The 19,613-nt window shown below is 41.7% G+C and overlaps 1 protein-coding gene across 1 annotated transcript in view; it reads right to left on the bottom strand.

Moving 5' to 3' along the window:
• Nucleotides 1-592: 592 nt before the first annotated feature.
• mycbpap (mycbp associated protein) overlaps nt 593-19,613 on the bottom strand; it is a 24,239-nt gene continuing 5,218 nt past the window's right edge. The window contains exons 2-18 of the mRNA XM_053230185.1: nt 18,779-18,903; nt 18,124-18,286; nt 17,858-17,964; nt 17,567-17,741; nt 15,749-15,864; nt 15,360-15,510; nt 15,130-15,242; nt 12,391-12,512; nt 11,999-12,107; nt 11,729-11,921; nt 8,338-8,525; nt 8,095-8,241; nt 3,892-4,026; nt 3,622-3,773; nt 3,057-3,169; nt 985-1,100; nt 593-880 (exon numbers count right to left, since the gene is read on the bottom strand). Coding sequence (XP_053086160.1) covers nt 611-880; nt 985-1,100; nt 3,057-3,169; nt 3,622-3,773; nt 3,892-4,026; nt 8,095-8,241; nt 8,338-8,525; nt 11,729-11,921; nt 11,999-12,107; nt 12,391-12,512; nt 15,130-15,242; nt 15,360-15,510; nt 15,749-15,864; nt 17,567-17,741; nt 17,858-17,964; nt 18,124-18,286; nt 18,779-18,903 — 2,495 coding nt within the window. The 3' untranslated portion in view covers nt 593-610. The remainder of the gene's footprint in view (nt 881-984; nt 1,101-3,056; nt 3,170-3,621; nt 3,774-3,891; nt 4,027-8,094; nt 8,242-8,337; nt 8,526-11,728; nt 11,922-11,998; nt 12,108-12,390; nt 12,513-15,129; nt 15,243-15,359; nt 15,511-15,748; nt 15,865-17,566; nt 17,742-17,857; nt 17,965-18,123; nt 18,287-18,778; nt 18,904-19,613) is intronic.

The raw sequence follows: 19,613 nt of genomic DNA, 5'->3' as shown, positions 1-19,613 counted from the left end.
TGGGTCGATTTAAAAGCCCATTATGGATGTGTACGGCACACCCATGAGAGAGAGGTACAGCCTTAGAGCGATGTGAGGACGAGTACACTGACTGAAATGACTTAGTGTGAAGTGAGGTAGTCTGAACTGATAATAAACGACAGGTGGAAAATGTAGATATTCATAATAATGCCTGGGAAAAAGTAGATCTGCAGTGATTTAAAACAAACTGTAACTGATTTCTTTAACAAAATTAACAATTTCAGTGTACTGTACTTATGTCAAAGTATACAAACTTCGATAAAAGGTTACACTAATAAATAACCATCCACTCAGTGGCGAGATGGCACCAGCATGGCTGCTATACAGTCTTTACAGTCTTTAATATGTATGGTCAGCTCCAGAAATATTGGCACCCTTGGTGAATATGAGTAAAAAAAACGTGGTTAGTTTAATCAATCTAGAAAATAAAAGAAAAATTATTCTTTAATTAAATTTATCCTTTAAGAAAGAAAAAAAACATATAAACAACAATGATTGTCACAATTATTGGCACCCCTTGTGTTTAGTACTTTATGCAACCATTATGCAATTAAAAATTAATTAACATCAAACTGTTAAAAACTGTTTTTTAATTAGTATTAATAATGTGTTTGTTGGTGCGGCAGCTGACCATGTCAGTGTGTGTGTATGTGTGTGTGTGTGTGTGTGTCCATGCCTGTCGGTGTAGAGTGTGTCGGTATCTTTGCTGTAGTTCAGGCTTGATGTCACACTGTTGTTGAGTGCTCTCTGTGTTTAGACTTATTGTGGTAGAGGACGACTTTGTGTTCACCTGCTTCTCCAAATCCAACACCTCCTCCTCCTCCTCCTCTTTGGGCTTGTCCTTACTCCAGCCATGCTCCTAAACCACACACACACACACACACACACACACACACAGATGGTGTAACGCTGCTGTAATGTGCTGCCCCCTGCTGTTCCCTCACTCTCAGTACAGCTCATTACCTCAGCAGGTTTGTCCTTGGCTGCAGGTTTGGCTGCACCTTTCTTCTCCTCCTTCTCTTTAATCAGCGGCGCTTCTTTTCTTTCCATCATGTCCTCCTCCGTCGCTGGCTCTTCCTCTGTGCAACCATTCAACTAATAACTCTCAAACATTCTAATACTTTATTAACTAATTAATAGTTACACCAGTAGTGCAGAGGAATGTGTATGTCTGGGCATGTGTTTAGCTTTAAAGGTCCCCATGATGTAAGGAATACATGCCAAGTTTGAGGGCTTTAAGGTTAGGTTTAGGGTCTTTGAACACCAAAACTTACTCATTTGTTAAACATATGGTAAAGGCACCGCAGCAGAACAACTTTCAAGCTTTATGTGCTAGTGGTAATACAATATCACAGGTTTATTTACAATCTGTCATAACAGGGGTTGACAAATGCTAAATTCATTCGCTAGCCCACTGGGCAAGTTATTTGTGTCCAGCTAGTGTCTTTTTTCTCTCTGTTTGTTACTGCAAGCAGGAGAGCTACATTGCAGCTTTGCACTGGACTTTTATATTTCCACATAGCTGCATGTTTCTGATTCTACAGATATCATCTGCCATCCGTTCATGCTATTCAATCCATCTAATAACAATCTACTGTGAGCCAGATGTGGCTGATGTGTGTAGTACTTCTCTAACTACACTATATGGTCAAAAGTTTATGGACACCCGTCCTAATGACAGAGCTCAGGTGTTTCAGACACACCCGTTGCTAACAGTTGCAATCTCCATAGACAAACAGAGGCAGTAGAACGGGTCATACTGAAGAGTTCAGTGACATTAAATGTGACATTGTAGAAGAATGCCACCTTTCTGCCCTGCTAGATCTGCCCCAGTCAAATATAAGTGCTATTAATGTGCAACAGATGCATTTAGGAGTAACAACAGCTCAGCCACAAAGAGTAAACTCACAGAATGTGACATCGAGTGCCGAAGCACGTAGCACCTAAAATCGCATATCCTCTGATGCATCACTCACTACAGAGTTCCAAACTGCCTCTGGAAGCAACATCAGCACAAGACCTGCGCGTTGAGAGATTTGTGAAATGGGGTTTCCATGGCTGAGCAGCTGCACACAACCGTTACATCACTATGCGCAATGCCACACGTAGGCTGGAAGGGTGTAAAGCACCACCACTGGACTATGGAGCAGTAGAAACATCTTCTCTGGAGTGATGAATCACGCTTCACTCTCTGGCAGTCTGATGGATGAATCTGGGGGTAGTGAATGCAGAGTGCCAACAGTAAAGTGTGGTGGAGGAGAGATAATGATCTGTGGCTATTTTTCAGGGTTTGGGCCCTTTCCAGTGAAGGAGAATGTGAATGCTACAGCATACAAAGACATTATACACAATTGTTTGCTTCCAACTTTGTGGCAACAGTTTGAGGAAGGCCCTTTCCTGTTCCAGCATGACTGTGTCCCTGTGCACAATGCGAGGTCCATAAAGACATGGTTTGTGGAGTTTGGTGTGGAGGAACTCCAGTGGTCTGCACAGAGCCCTGACCTCAACCCCAATGAACACTGACTGAATGGGCACAAATTCTGACAAACACTCAAAAATCTTGTAGAATGCCTTTCCAGAAGTGTGGATATCCATATTAAGGCCCATGGTTTTGGAATGGGATGTCCAGCAATTTCATATAGGTGAGTTCTTCAGGTGTCCACACTTTTGTCCATATAGTGTATGTGTAGAAGTGTGTGCTAAAATTACAGCATCAAGGTGCGTCGCTTCACTGTGAAGCGTATTATATTTAAACATATGCACCAAATGAAAACTTTTGTTTTGCAGAAAGACAGTAGGAAGTAGGTTTGATTTTTTTCTCTGGTTGTTGAAACTATTTGTCCAATAGGCAACTATGAATAAAAAAGCTAACATGAAAAATACCTGTCCTGGGCTGCTAATTTGTCCACACCTACAATTTTTTCGTCCAGCAACTATGCACCCTGTGCACACTGGCCTTTAGGAGTAAATACAGTTATACATATGTCAATGAAAGTACCTCACAGAGATATTAACACAAGGCTGTGTGTACTCACGGCTGTCTGTTTCTGTGTCTCCCCAGTTATCGTTCTCAGGAAGTCCCAGCACATGTCTGAGCCACAGAGCCTCACTGGCTAAACCATCCAACAGCTCCCTCCATAACTGCAGCCTATGCACCAGAAATTAAATCAAAGCCAGGACTCTTCCTCCCAAGAACAAAACCAAGACCACACCCCCCATGCCCAATCACAATTAAGATTTTGCAAATTTGTTGGATTTCATTTTGAGCTAATATCATTCACACCATCTCTATCACTAACTTCAACCATTTATAACTTTCCAGATGGGTTGGCTTGTGCAAATTTCTTTTTACATTCATGAGATTTTATGTTATAAGTAAGAAAACTGAAGCCAAAGCTTAAATTTCTTAATAAATATACAGGTAACATATTGGTGCCAAGTGGCCTCACAAACACACAGGGCTGGCAAGATTGTGATTTTATATTGGCAAACAAAGTACAAATTAATTTGCTAGTCCTCAGAGTAGCACCTGATGGAAACACACAGTGATCCCTGTTTTTTTGCTTAAAAAATTGGATGGAAACCCCGGTTTAAACGTACCCTATTGCGTGCAGTGTGAGCGGGATGGAGGCAGGCTGTGATTGGTGGAGTTGCAACAATAATGTGTTGTATTGGCTGAGAGCTTCCTCCCTGCACAGTCCTACACTCTTCTCGTGTGTGTCTGCGTCTCCTGGTGGCAAAGACATCACCACCTTGTGGAGGAAAGGAGCAAATACACATACAGAGAGCCTTAATATTACTTCACAATTTGTCATAGTATAAAAGGATTTAAAAGGATTCATCAGTGGAAGGTGTGTGTAGGAGTTCCACCTGATGAAGGCTGCTCATAGACAGATCCCAGACAGGGCCATGTGTGTGTTCGTCCTCTGTATCTCCTGACTCTGTCCATTTTGCCTGCTCCCACAGGCCCTTCAGTGCCTCCACTGGCTCATGATGATAGTGCAGCTAAAATAAACACACACACACACACACACACACAGAGTTAATTAATGGGATATAAAACAAACATTCATTGTTATAAGATTAGACTCATTTTCTTTGAAATAATTTGCATTTGTGTGTGTGTGTGCGTTGTGAGTATGAGTGTCTTAATAGAGTACAGACAAAAATGTGCTCTTTTATCAATGCAGCACTGATGGGCCCCCCAAGGGACTTCTAAAATGTTCCGGCCTAGATCCAATTATTCTGCTAATGGAACACTGCATGGTGTGTGTGTGTGTGTGTGTGTGTGTGTGTGTGTTCCAGGAGAAGTGTGCGGATGTGCAGAAACCTTTATAAAGCTTTTAAAGATACAAAGGCTTTCAATACTGTAGATCAAGCAGTCCTTTGGTAACTAGTGAACAATTTTTGATTGCTATGCACATTTTAACTATGCTCAAACACCTCGGCATGGAAGCACAAGTTTTTATCAATCACCATCGTTCTCTGTGAAGGTAAGGGTAAAACAAGGCTGTGTGCCTTGACTAAAACCTCTTACAAAATGCAACATCTCTGTCATTCATGGCCTACAATGTCATGTAGATGACTGTACCATTATCGCTCACTCGCACTTGGCCATATAAAAGACACTCGGCACTGTTTACTCTGTCTAGTGGTTCCCACCCAAAAATCTCATTGTCCAGCAGCAGACTTCATCCATGCAATTTCCTCAGTTCACCACAGATGACCCTCAATGTTGTCAACAGGTTCTGATACATTATATGGCTAAAAGTTTGTGGACCATCAAACCTATATGTGGTTCTTCCCCAAACTGTTGCCACAAAGTTTAAAGAACAAAATTGTATACAATGTCTTTGTATGGTGTAGCAATACAATTTCCCTTCAATGGAACTAAGAGGCCCAAACCTGTTGAACCATGACAATGCCCCTGTGCACAAAGAAAAACTCAAGTGTCCTGCACAGAGCCCTGACCTCAACCCCACTGAACACCTTTGGGATGAACTGGAACACCGACTGAACCCCAGACCTCCTCACCAACATCAGCGCCTGACCTCACTAATGCTCTTGTAGCTGAATGAACACAAATCCCCACAGCCACGCTCCAACATCTAGTGGAAAGCTTCCCAGAAGAGTGGAGCTCATTATAACAGCAAAGGGGAAATAAATCTGGAATGGGATGTTCAACAAGCACACATGGGTGTGATGGTCAGGGGCGCCACCCACTTGGAAATTCAAGTCTGCATAAATAAATCATCTCTGGGTCCACATTTTTGAGAACATACACCAAAACAATCTACAAAGTTACAGTATACCAAGCTGTGTGCCTCTCTACATTGCTTTATTTTGCTGAGACCAGGACAATGTATCGCTCCCATATTAGGTGTATGGAAACATTTCACATCCTCTGCAAATTCTGAACATTACCTCCACAGACCGCATCCAATATGTTGACACCATAACTAATCAACATTAGCATAGGGGAAAAATCTGAAGGATGCCTGTGATGGCAAATCCTGTATGTACAAAGACCAACTAAAAACCATCATGAAGCAGTGCAACCCATTGACCATGAAGAGTTGGCTGCTGACAGGTAAGTATGTAGGTCTATCACCTCCTCTAGAACCATCATCCTTGGAGGCTTAACAAATAAACTGAAGGACGGCTCTGAGACAGCACAGGGAACAGTATATGGGTCTATCCGAGAGTGAGAGAGATAAGACACAAATAAAAAGTATGTACCAGTCAGAGTGAACATGTCTAGCTGTGTCTGTCTATCTGTTTATTATACTGTTTATTATTTTTATTTCCTGTAGTAACAGAAATTACATTTACGCAAGACATATTGTTTACAGTTTTAAAGGCTTTACACAGCACAGAGGACCATCAATGTAAGAAAACACAATCACATCCACATCATCATTCTAACCCTACACATAATGCAGCTAAAATGATAGTTCTTATTTCCTCATGGGGTAAAGGGCTAGCAGTGGGAGACTAATAACTATTTGATGAATAAGACTGCTTCCTGTTCATGGTTATTAAGGTTTGATATAAAAGCAGCGATTTCTCTTTCTACATTACAGCTGTTCTGAATAGTGTTTATTTTTAAATTTTCATTTATTTGTCATCTCTTAACCGCTAAGTGCTGAATCAGTCTCTCTGTGTTATGTGTTATAGTCCCCACTGCTTTCTCTCAATAAGAACACACTTTTATAATCTGAACTGGTGAAGAATTGTGGCATTATTGTCATGCTTGTCATGGATGGAATAAGAACAGCTCTTGTTATGGGAGTAAGATTTTAGGATTGTCTTATTATGTGGGAATCTATGTAAGGATTATGGTGTACTTTGTGAGGACCTACGTTAGGATTGTAGTGTGTTTTGTGAGGACCTACATTAGGATTGTAGTGTGTTTTGTGAGGACCTACATTAGGATTGTAGTGTGTTTTTTGAGGACCTACATTAGGATTATAGTGTGATTTGTGAGGACCTACATTCGGATTGTAGTGTGTTTTGTGAGGACCTACATTCGGATTGTAGTGTGTTTTGTGAGGACCTACATTAGGATTGTAGTGTGTTTTTTGAGGACCTACATTAGGATTGTAGTGTGTTTTTTGAGGACCTACATTCGGATTGTAGTGTGTTTTGTGAGGACCTACATTAGGATTGTAGTGTGTTTTGTGAGGACCTACATTCGGATTGTAGTGTGTTTTGTGAGGACCTACATTAGGATTATAGTGTGATTTGTGAGGACCTACATTCGGATTGTAGTGTGTTTTGTGAGGACCTACATTCGGATTGTAGTGTGTTTTTTGAGGACCTACATTAGGATTGTAGTGTTTTTTGAGGACCTACATTAGGATTGTAGTGTGTTTTTGAGGATGTACATTCGGATTATAGTGCATTTTGTGATGCCCTACGTTAGGATTTTAGTGTGTTTTGTGAGGACCTACATTAGGATTGTAGTGTGTTTTGTGAGGACCTACATTAGGATTGTAGTGTGTTTTGTGAGGACCTACATTCGGATTGTAGTGTGTTTTGTGAGGACCTACATTAGGATTGTAGTGTGTTTTGTGAGGACCTACATTAGGATTGTAGTGTGTTTTTGAAGATGTACATTCGGATTATAGTGCATTTTGTGATGCCCTACGTTAGGATTTTAGTGTGTTTTGTGAGGACCTACATTAGGATTGTAGTGTGATTTGTGAGGACCTACATTAGGATTGTAGTGTGATTTGTGAGGACCTACATTAGGATTGTAGTGTGTTTTGTGAGGACCTACATTAGGATTGTAGTGTGTTTTGTGAGGACCTACATTCGGATTACAGTGTGTTTTGTGAGGACCTACATTAGGATTGTAGTGTGATTTGTGAGGACCTACATTAGGATTGTAGTGTGATTTGTGAGGACCTACATTAGGATTGTAGTGTGTTTTGTGAGGACCTACATTCGGATTACAGTGTGTTTTGTGAGGACCTACATTAGGATTGTAGTGTGATTTGTGAGGACCTACATTAGGATTGTAGTGTGTTTTGTGAGGACCTACATTAGGATTGTAGTGTGTTTTGTGAGGACCTACATTAGGATTGTAGTGTGATTTGTGAGGACCTACATTAGGATTGTAGTGTGTTTTGTGAGGACCTACATTCGGATTACAGTGTGTTTTGTGAGGACCTACATTAGGATTGTAGTGTGTTTTTGAAGATGTACATTCGGATTATAGTGCATTTTGTGATGCCCTACGTTAGGATTTTAGTGTGTTTTGTGAGGACCTACATTAGGATTGTAGTGTGATTTGTGAGGACCTACATTAGGATTGTAGTGTGTTTTGTGAGGACCTACATTCGGATTACAGTGTGTTTTGTGAGGACCTACATTAGGATTGTAGTGTGTTTTGTGAGGACCTACATTAGGATTGTAGTGTGTTTTGTGAGGACCTACATTAGGATTGTAGTGTGTTTTGTGAGGACCTACATTCGGATTACAGTGTGTTTTGTGAGGACCTACATTAGGATTGTAGTGTGTTTTGTGAGGACCTACATTAGGATTGTAGTGTGTTTTGTGAGGACCTACATTCGGATTCTGGGCATTAAATTGTTCCTCCTCTGTCAGGTAGAGTTGAGCTGGTGATCTTGGTCTGTCTGGAGTACGAATCCCATCCAGCAACTCAAACACCACAGATCTGCACACTGACATGGCCACTCGCTGCTCCAACTCCAGCTACATTACACACACATTTATATTACTTTATACAAATACACATGAACACTGCACACACATTCTGTAACAGCAACACATACACACACACATACACACCTCCAGGGCCGCTCTCTTTTCAGCGGTTTTGTCCTGGTACAGAGCTAAGCCCTTGAGTGTGACCTGAAGTCTGGCTCCGCCCAACAGCACAGGGTGTGTGTGCAGCTTCCACGCCTCTGTCATGATCCCAGGACGCACAGTCTTAAAGGTGAATAGAATTCTCTCAGTATCACCTGGTAGTATCACAGCTGTATCAGAGACAGAGAGACCAGTTGTCATGGTAACCAGAACTATTTATCTTCCTTTGCTAAATGTTAAGCAATTGAGTTTGTTAGTCAATGAGTTTGTTAGCATCATTTGGCTTAAGCATGCTAAATAAAATCCATTAAATCCCAGGGCCTGTCTGGGGTCATATTAGCTTCACTGTAGTTAGTACTTATTCAGATGAATAACTGAATACTAAGCTGGGAGATTCAGGGGTTAAACAATGATGGTAGCTACATTACAAGTATTTTTTCATTCAATTTAACTTAAAAATGACAGATTACATTTACACTGCTGTAATTTATAGGCATAACAAATGCTGCACCTTTACTCTGTATTGCTAGTAATGGTTCATACATATACAATACCTATAGCTAATGGTTACAAAAAAAAACAATTGAGGAATAAAAGGTTTCTTAAACCTCTGGGCTTAGGGACGACAATTTATCTATTTGAAGGCATCTTTGTACAATAGTTATATTCACCACATGGCACTCTTCCATTCAAGTGAACAGGATTTTTCACCAGGCGGATTTAATTCACGTCCAGTGGCTTAACGCAGATCGATTTTAAAGCTCAACGATTTTATGTCCTGATTTTATGCCAGCTCTCAGTATTTACATCATTTTATTGCGACTTTCAAAAGTAGTCATTTATAATGGCTTTTTAGGCTGTTTGGCCTACAAAGAGGTCAAGAGCTCAAGTTTCTTTGTTACAGAATACTTCAGAAAGTTTTCACCCCCGGTTAGTCTGGGAGCTAACTTGGCTATTCAGAAACACATCTTCTTTTCAAGCCAATTCTTTGTAGTTTCTGCCCCGTGCTGTGGCTCATTGTACTGCTGGAAAGTATGTTTTCACCCTAAATGCAGATGTCTGGCTGAGTAGAGAAGGTTCTCCTCAACAATTTGCTTATATCTGGCTCCATCTATGTTGTCTGTGATGGCAAAAAGCTTTCCAATCCCTCCTGCTGAAAAGCAACCCTAGCGCATGATACTACCACCACCATGTTTAAGCACAGGAATGGTATAACTTGGGTGTTGGGCTGTATTTTTTGTGCCCAACATTATGCTTTGGTTTTAGACCAAATGGCTAAGCTTTATTCTCCTCAGACCACAAAATCCTTTTCCAAAAGCTCTCAGATTTTCTAACATGGCCTTTCACTAAATTGGCTTCCTTCTGGCTGCTCTCCCACAGAGGCCTGATCTCAGCCAGGTTCTTTGAGCTCTGTAACTCCTTCAGTGTTGTAGCCGGACTCTGGGACACTTCTCTGACAATTGCCCTTCTTGCTCAAGCACTGAGTTTGGCCTGATCTTGGTACTGTCTGGGTTGTGCCATATTTTTTCTGCTTTGTTCTAATGGATTTCCCACTGTTCCTAAGAAGGTTCAAAGCTTTATGTTTTAATAACCTTCTCCATCTTTTCTCCTCCTAACAACTTCATCATCAAGCTTCACAGGCAGTTCCTTGGTCTCCATGACAGCAGGACTGATCTGATCTACTGGTTTAACTCCCAAACTCAGTGATATTTATTGTGCAAGCATACAATTGGACACAGGTGGATTTAAAAAGGAACAAAGGTGGACGCTGTTTAACATATCTAGTGTGAGCTCTTGAAAATGAAATACTAGTCCTAATGTAGACTGCTAAACGAAAGCAGGGTGAATACTTATCATCTTTTTTCTAAAGAATTCTGAGGACATTTAAATACTTTATTTAATTTTATTTATGTAGGAAAAAAAATCATTCTGATATTAAATTAAATACAGCAAAAAGAGAAATAATACCTGAGAGGTGAATACTTTCTGGAAGCACTGCATAGACATATTTGGTAATTTCTAGTTTAATCTGAATGTTGGATGACAGATAACAGAAGGCACCTTCCACATGCCATTATACTTGACACTGATATCTAACTCCACTGAAAGAACATAACATTTGGCACTGCAGGATCAGTGGGAACACAATACACACACATTACACACACAATGTACTCAGGGAAGGTGTAAATAGTTGTAAATTTATAAAACTATGGAATTTTTGTTTTTCAACAGAAAAAGTCAATAATGCATTCAGAATTAAGCATACTTCTATAACTTTAGAAATAGAATTTTTTGAAGACCTTTAATCCCGTGCATGAACCCTGTTGAACTAAAACTACATGCGTAATGGAACAAATTAGTGCAGTATCCATCACGAGGGTTTATGTTTTTCATGTGACATGTGAGGCAGGTGTGTGCATGGAAATATGGTCTTGAATTTTGCATAAGTGTGCGATTTAAGATACTTTCTATGACGTCCTTATGCTGCTCGTCTTCAGCATACTCAGCAGAACACTTAATGGAAAAACACAACCATAGTTTGTGAAACTTTCGAGCGCAGGTGTCAAACTCTAATCTAACATGCCAAATACAGCCCACTGCCTGGTTTCATTCGGCCTTTTGTATGAACCTTCAAAAAAACTAGATTGAAACGGCCAGACAAAAATGTCTTTCTTAACATTATATATACATTTTTTTGCATATTTGGTAAACAGATGATCAGTTAATCAGTTTAATAAATGTTATCACCCAGGCCTTATAATGCATACAGCTGAAGAGTTTCTGTTAGCACTTATTTTTCCCAGAATTGTCTTAAGTCCTGTCCAGACAGGATTAAATAACATGGGGTCCTAAAGTAATTTTCTATTTTACTTTACAAGTGCTACTCTGTGCTTTAATTTTTCCATCAGAATCCGTCCTGCTCTCAGCAAATTACAGGCTGAATTACCTACTGTTTGTTTGTTTGTTTGTTTATTATTGATTTTCATGAATGTTCGGTCTTGTTAGTAGACTCAGGCTTTGGGTATTATTATGTGGGAATCTGTGAAAGAACTGTATATTGTGAGACATTATATTAGGACGACATTAAGACTAAAGTGTGTTTTGTGATGACCTACATTCAGACTGAGGTGTGTTTTCTGGGGACCTACATTAGAATTGTAGTGTGTTTTGTGGGAACATACATTAGGATTGCAGTGTTTAGGAGTGAGGTGTGTTTGGTGAGGACTTAGTCCCCTGCATTACATGTTAAAAAATTAATAGTCTTACATTATGGTCCTTCAAAGGCTCTAAAGACATAAATGCTAATGGAGCCCAGGCATATGGGCCACATTGAGTTTGACTTGTTTTAGAGTGAGATGTGTGGGTGTACCTGTAGCTGTGTTAAAGTAGAATTGTTGAGTATGTGTGTGTGTTCTGGCCTCGGGAAAGCTGTGTGGCAGCTCCAGTTTCTGCCAGCTGTAGTAGATGGCTGTACTTCCCTCATTCTTCAGTTCCAGGTGAGAACATGTGCTCTCACCCACCACAGCCTCAAATGTCAGGCAGACAGAGACACCAACCTCTCCCTGAACACACAACACACAAAGAACATTTCAATAAATTGTGACCTTTAGCTACAAACCTTTTTTGTATGAAAGTGCACCTGATGAGAAGTGGTGCTTCCGCTCCAGCGTGCCAGTTCACCACTGATCCTCAGAGCAGGAAGCAGCTCCACATCTAACATGACATCATCAAAAAGCGCCAGTGGGTCCCTTCAACACGCATCAGACACAGGTTCAGAATCACACAGCCAATATCCAGTGTTTGTCACTGAAGTTTCTACAGAATATTGACATGTACTATTGACTCTAAATTCAGGCAAATGATGTATTTCGTATTCATTTCCTGTAAAAAAGTGTGACTCTTATATATAATGGATTCTGAACAAGAAGGGTCAACTTATTTTGACTAGTTGTTGGCAGTTCATGAAAGTACACTCTTACCTGTAAACAAGTTACAGAATGAATAAATCTACAGACGTGGAGAGGAACCTACTCATTCTCTTTATGCTCTCCCTCGCTCCTGTCCTCCTCATTCTGCTCCTGCTTCGTACAGCACTCCTCTGACTCAGATGTGAAAGGTTGACTAGAACCCACAATCTCCAACCCATCCATCTCCTGAGAGAGAGATAGAGAGAGACCTTATTACCTACACACCAAGAACCATGACTCTTATGCAAAAATAACAAAAGTGATGCACACTATGCAATCATTACTGGGTTCTGATTAGTCAGAAGGTGTTGATTCGTTTTCTAGAACAGCAGCTCTGACAGTAGTGCAGTTGCAAATCACGGGTTTATATTAATGCACTTGTTCTAATATGTTATCGTTTCTATAGTAACAGCTCATTCACAGGGACGTGTACGACGGACGCTCCACAAAAACAGATGAAAAAACATGTATAATTGTTGATATGGTGAAAATTTTCTGTAAGAAGATGTTTCTTTAACATTAATGGAAGGAGTCTCCAGTGTCAGCGCTTTGTAACAGTCAGATGTAAAGCTGTAACTTTAGGTTTTCCGACATCTTCAGGACAGAGGAGTTTACGCTTTTGCGGTTTTTCGGTAACGTGACAAGCTGTGGTTTTTTTTTTTGTCATATTAACTTCAAGAGAGAGAGAGAGAGAGAAGAGAGGCTGGTGAAGGAAGGACTGTTTATAGCTGCTATAATGTAAGTGAGAACAGGAACTAACTCATTTTGCAGACGTTCTACAAACATTGAATGTAACTATTAGTGGGTAAGAAGTACAATACGTCATTCCTCCATAGGGCAATTCAAAAGATCTTTTTTCAGCCATTAAACCTCGTCTCATTTTTTCCTCTCTCTGCTCTCAAATGAGTGATCTGGTATTCTGTATGTTCTCTTCTTCTAACTCCTCCATCATGAAGACACACTGATCTCGTTCTATGTCAATTTCTGTATTTCAAAATCTCTTTTTCACTGTCAGGGTCTCTGTAAGTTTCAGTACAACAGGACAATGTGTAGCACATCTGTGCACAGAAACACCACGGATAGAGAGAATGAGAGAGAGAGAGAGAGATAGAGAGAGGGAGAGATAGAGAGAGAGGGAGAGACTCAGAGGACAGGAACAACAGAACAGAAGGCCATGCCAGGCTAATTGTACCATTACAGCATGTGTGTGTGTGTGTGTCTGTGTGTGTGTGTTTGCATGTGTGTATGTGATAATTGCTGGTAATTAGCACTAACAATGCCAGAAGCTGTGCGTGCTGGGTACATGGTGTGTGTGTGTGTGTGTGAGACATTTTTACCTGAGTAAGAACATTATTACAGTGACAGAGGAGTGGCCTCTGTGTCTGTCAGTAGGGTAAAGGAGGAGTGGCCTCTGTGTCTGTTAGTGCACTAAAGGAGGCGTGGCCTTTGTGTCTGTCAGTGCACTAAAGGAGGCGTAGTCTCTGTGTCTGTCAGTGCATTAAAGGAGGCGTGGTCTCTGTGTCTGTCAGTGCATTAAAGGAGGCGTGGTCTCTGTGTCTGTCAGTGCACTAAAGGAGTCGTGGCCTCTGTGTCTGTCAGTGCACTAAAGGAGGAGTGGCCTCTGTGTCTGTCAGTAGGGTAAAGGAGGAGTGGCCTCTTTGCCTATCAGTGCACTAAAGGAGGTGTGGCCTCTTTGCCTATCAGTGCACTAAAGGAGGCGGGGTCTCTGTGTCTGTCAGTGCATTAAAGGAGGCGTGGTCTCTGTGTCTGTCAGTGCACTAAAGGAGGTGTCGCCTCTGTGTCTGTCAGTGCACTAAAGGAGGCGGGGTCTCTGTGTCTGTCAGTGCACTAAAGGAGGCGGGGTCTCTGTGTCTGTCAGTGCACTAAAGGAGGAGTGGCCTCTCTGTCTGTCAGTGCACTAAAGGAGGCGGGGTCTCTGTGTCAGTGCACTAAAGGAGGCGTGGTCTCTGTGTCTGTCAGTAGGGTAAAGGAGGAGTGGCCTCTTTGCCTATCAGTGCACTAAAGGAGGTGTGGTCTCTGTGTCTGTCAGTGCACTAAAGGAGGCGTGGCCTTTGTGTCTGTCCGTGCACTAAAGGAGGCGTGGTCTCTGTGTCTGTCAGTGCATTAAAGGAGGCGTGGTCTCTGTGTCTGTCAGTGCACTAAAGGAGGTGTGGCCTTTGTGTCTGTCAGTGCACTAAAGGAGGCGTGGCCTCTGTGTCTGTCAGTGCACTAAAGGAGGAGTGGCCTCTGTGTCTGTCAGTGCACTAAAGGAGGAGTGGCCTCTCTGTCTGTCAGTACACTAAAGGAGGCGTGGTCTCTGTGTCTGTGCAGTAGAAGAGATGTGGTCTCTGTGTCTGTCAGTGCAAGATGTCTAAGAAACAGGCCCCGTTTTCTTTTTTTTTCCTTCCCTCCCCTTTGAAGGACAATCAGGACTTATATAAAGTTACATTTGATGGACTTAAAAAGGGAGAGGAAAAAAGAGAAGGAAAGAAAAGTGGAATATAGAAAAAATAGATTGAAAAAAGAAAGGTTTTTATATGCTTAGTTGTTGCAAAAACAAAGTAGAGAATTTTCATTTGTTGGAATAAATTGAAAAAAAAAAAAAAGCTCAGTGTCCTAAACGTTTGGACTGGCAGCGGATTGTTTACACATCAGACTGCTGATCATGTGACGTTTTAGAAGATACACAGCGCTAAGAGGAACATATTTAAATGAGCCATGTGGCTGTACACAGCTAATGAGTCATTAGATATTATGAGCATGAAGAATGAGCATCATGTGTGTGTGTGTGTGTGTGTCTTACAGGCTGATTGAAGTCGAGGTCGCTCAGTACATTTCTGAGTTCATTTTGGCGATGCTTCAGGTACTGACTGTGACTCCACTCTCTACTCACTGAGCGCTCAGACAGCACATTACCTACACACACACACACACACACACACACAAACAATACATAACAATACACAAAGCATTCATTGTATAAAACAGCAAGCCATGTACAATGACTGTGTGTGTGTGTGTGTGTGTGTGTACCTGACTCTATCCGTGTGCTATGAGGCTGTGTGATGTGTGTGATGGGTTTCACGTGTCCTCTTTCCTTCTGGGTCAGTGTGGCCGCGATTCCGCTCAGTTCATCGCCATATCGCTGGGGAACACTCCAGAACTCACTGCCCACACGGGCACCCTGACACAACACACACCAAACCAAGGAAGGAAGGAAGAAAGAAAGAAAGAAAGAAAGAAGATTAGAAAGACGAATTTTCTGCCACGTCAAAGTCATAGCAGAGATCCAGTGCACTCGTGAAATCCCGTGCACTGCTAATCTTGTCTAGTATCTAAATGATGTACTGAAAGGGTACAGAATACCCATAATGCACTTGGCATTTTGTAGGGAATGTTATATATGAGGAATTTATAGTCACATGTCCATGTTGTAGTGCAGGAAGTCCTTGGCTGATCAGTTCTCTCTGCTCCTGAGTTTCTCTGAATCTGTTTGACTGGTTCATCAGCAGATCCTCCACCGGCTTCTGCAACAAATCTGACACACAAAACATCAGCAGATCCTCCACCGGCTTCTGCAACAAATCTGACACACAAAACATCAGCAGATCCTCCACCGGCTTCTGCAACACATCTGACACATGAAACATCAGCAGATCCTCCACCGGCTTCTGCAACACATCTGACACATGAAACATCAGCAGATCCTCCACCAGCTTCTGCAACACATCTGACACACAAAACATCAGCAGATCCTCCACCGGCTTCTGCAACACATCTGACACATGAAACATCAGCAGATCCTCCACCGGCTTCTGCAACAAATCTGACACACGAAACATCAGCAGATCCTCCACCGGCTTCTGCAACAAATCTGACACACGAAACATCAGCAGATCCTCCACCGGCTTCTGCAACAAATCTGACACACAAAACATCAGCAGATCCTCCACCGGCTTCTGCAACAAATCTGACACACAAAACATCAGCAGATCCTCCACCGGCTTCTGCAACAAATCTGACACACAAAACATCAGCAGATCCTCCACCGGCTTCTGCAACAAATCTGACACACAAAACATCAGCAGATCCTCCATCAGCCGTCCTGCTACAGAGAACAGGACTAGCGCTCTCACAACATAGCACTCGTGCCTTGAATCCTCAGAATGCTTAATGCAGAGATGATGCAAACGACACGACCTTCACAAGTTTCCAAGCTCACACACACTCACTCTACACTGTTTCGTACTGACCTTAAATTTCATGACAACTACAGGAAGAACATTGGCGCTCCTCAAAGTCAAAACAGCCCTCACAGTGTGTTATTCCACGGAGTTTGTCCAGCTGCCGTGTGCACGACACGGCGAGCAAAGCCTCCACACGATGTGCGTTTTCTCCACAATTAAGGCATATTGTTCGTGGAAGCTATGAAGGATGCTGAGGTCTTTAGCGTTCCTAGCACAGCATCAGCCATTTTAAGATACTGTTCTGAATTCATGTCTTACTAGAACGTCTGTAATTTTATAGAATGTCTCAGACTGTTGTTGGGAAGTTTCTGTGGGGGTGGCGGGCAGGGTGGGTCCCAAACTGACATTTGGCATTTCTGTTTTCTTAAAATGTCTGACTTTCTAGTTTTAAAAAAATGAAAAAACCAAATTAGACATGAATTCTAGAGTTCTAGTGAGCAGAGACTGTGGTTTATTTCACACCGCATCAACCTAGCACACCAACTCATCTCCAAATGATTCATTCGACTGTGTGTGTGTGTTTGTGTGTGTGTGTGTGGAGATGTGTTATGTGAACATTTACACAGTTGTGTGAAGAGACAGTGCGTTCTGTAGCACACACACACACACACACACGGTAGAGGGATTACCCTTAGCGTAGGCTGTTGAGTAGGCTACATCTACGCTGAATCATCACTGTGTGTGTATGGCCAAACACTGAGCTCTCTGCAGTTCCTGCATCCTACAGCACCATAAACTGGATTTATGCAACCGAGGTGAAGAGGTCATTTTATATGTTTATATTTTTAGGTTTATTGAATCCCGTAGGCTGGCTCAGGCCGCAATTCCTGCCTGAGTTTTCATACAGCTCTCTGAGCTACTGAGCTGCAAGGAACATCACAATCACGACTCCAACACGGCGAGTTCTGGTTGAAAGCAGTAGGTTCTTCCACAGAAATGCATGTGGTTCTCTCACTGACTGCACTGTAAATGTGTGAAACTTTACTGACTCACTGGAGATGAAGCTCTGCTGCCTGCGTCTCTCTGCCATGTGATAACACCAGTGTTTAAGAGCGTGTCCTTGTTGGTCCCGCTCATAATGTAGGCGAGAGGTGGTCCTGTCTTCAGGCTTCTGTCCTCTAAAGTCAAAACGTTGTTGTTTCTTCGTATCAGGAATTCGCTTAATGAGCTGAGAGAAAGACGTAGTAACACAGTGGCAATTAAAGCTAACAAATTGCCAGGGTTAAGCTTTATCTTTGACTAAAATTAATCTAAACATTGATCAAAATTGTCTTTGTGTCTCACCTCCACCTCTCCTCTAGACTCCATCTCCTTCCTAAAGTCCTCCAGACTTCCCAGAATGCTGTGCGGCAGGACCATGCCCTGGGCATCAAAGCGTGGACCTCCTGGACCTAAGAAATGGTTGAATACACTGGTATTTTTAACTACTTGGCTATTTTTACATATATTACCTAATTAATGCAATTTAAAAAAAAAAAACATTTCTTTTGTGTTGAAAGCGCTTTAGTTCTTCCACATATTGATGTGATTTTTATATCTTTCATGCTTACCTGTATAATCCAGTGGCTGCAGGTCAGCATCCATTGGGAGGAGCTTCGCCATGGCAACCTTCACACCAGCACTGAGATCATCAGGAGGGCGGGTCTTACGGACCAGCACGCGGCTTGTGGCTCGGGGCTTTTGGGAGTCTTTTGGGGGCTGAGGGACTCGCAGCTGTGTGGCCCGAGACAATATAAAACTCTTACATGATAATAAATTCATCTTGAGTTTTTATTTCCTCATCCACTTGTTGTAAATAAATTAAACATTCACATGTGGATTTTTTTCCCCTTAAAATATGGAAATATTATGAAATTTCGGACAAACCACGAATTCCATTCTTCCATCCATAATATAGAGTAAGACACACAGTAAACTATCTGAAGCACTTCCTGACAGTGCTGATTATCAGCTGATCATAGTACAGAATTTTTGTTTAATCAGCTGATACCAACTGCTGGCCAATATATTTACTCAGAACTGCTTACAGGTCCAAACCAAACCATCACTTCACAAAGCAAATCACCGATAAGATCAAGTCTGTGTGCTATAAACCGGCCTTTTTCACAATTTTTGTATCTAATTCTCTCTCTCTTTCTCTCTCTCTCTATATATATAATCACACACGCACACTCTCTCTCTCTCTCTCTCTCTCTCTTTCTTTACCTTCTCTAGATGTTCAGGTCTGATGGCCAGGGCCGGGATGTCCTCTCCTTTCACAGTGGGACTCATCCCCTGTTCCTCATTAATAGAGCACTGACTTTCCTCCAACACCTTCCCTTGCTTCTTATCTGAGCCATAAGAAAGAGAAGAGAAGAGAAGAGAAGAGAAGAGAAGAGAAGAGAAGAGCATGCTTGTATAACGTTCTTTATATTGTAATACATTTTGTGCCATACACAAAAAAAAGCTCGTTTCTGACTGGTTGCCAGGTGTTCTTAAAATACATCCACAATCCGTACTTTTTCTTTCTGTTTCTTTTCTAGTTTCTCTTTTTCTCTTTTAATTCTGTTCTGAACAATGAAGGCCTGTCAGTTGAGGAGTCTCCTGACACCCTGATGAAGGCCAGACACTTAAACGTGGTGAAAGACACATTCAGAGACCAATTCGAATCAGTACGACTGTTTACCCGAGACGCTCAGGAGTCATGCGCCAGGTCTCTGAGCTGGTCACCGTTAGCCTTGGGAGATTGAGTCAAATGTAGAGAGATGAGGGTTGGACCTGTCGATTATTATTACATTACAACTATTATTATTTTGTCGCTACACCACAGCAGCGTTGTATTCTGCATTCTGATTGGTCAGAAAGTGTTGATTCATTCTCTATAACAGCAGCTCTGGCAGTAGTGCAGCTGCAAATCACAGGTTTATTATATTATATTATTGCGCTCGTTCTAATATGTTATCGTTTCTATAGTAACAGCTCATTCACAGGGACTCGCGATTAATGGATTAAAGATCATGTGTAATTGTCGATATGGTAAGGTTTTTTTTTTTTAAAGACA

Source organism: Pangasianodon hypophthalmus, chromosome 26 (genome assembly GCF_027358585.1).
Source record: "Pangasianodon hypophthalmus isolate fPanHyp1 chromosome 26, fPanHyp1.pri, whole genome shotgun sequence".
Taxonomy (NCBI): Eukaryota; Metazoa; Chordata; class Actinopteri; order Siluriformes; family Pangasiidae; genus Pangasianodon; species Pangasianodon hypophthalmus.
This window is presented reverse-complemented; position numbering and strand designations above follow the sequence as displayed.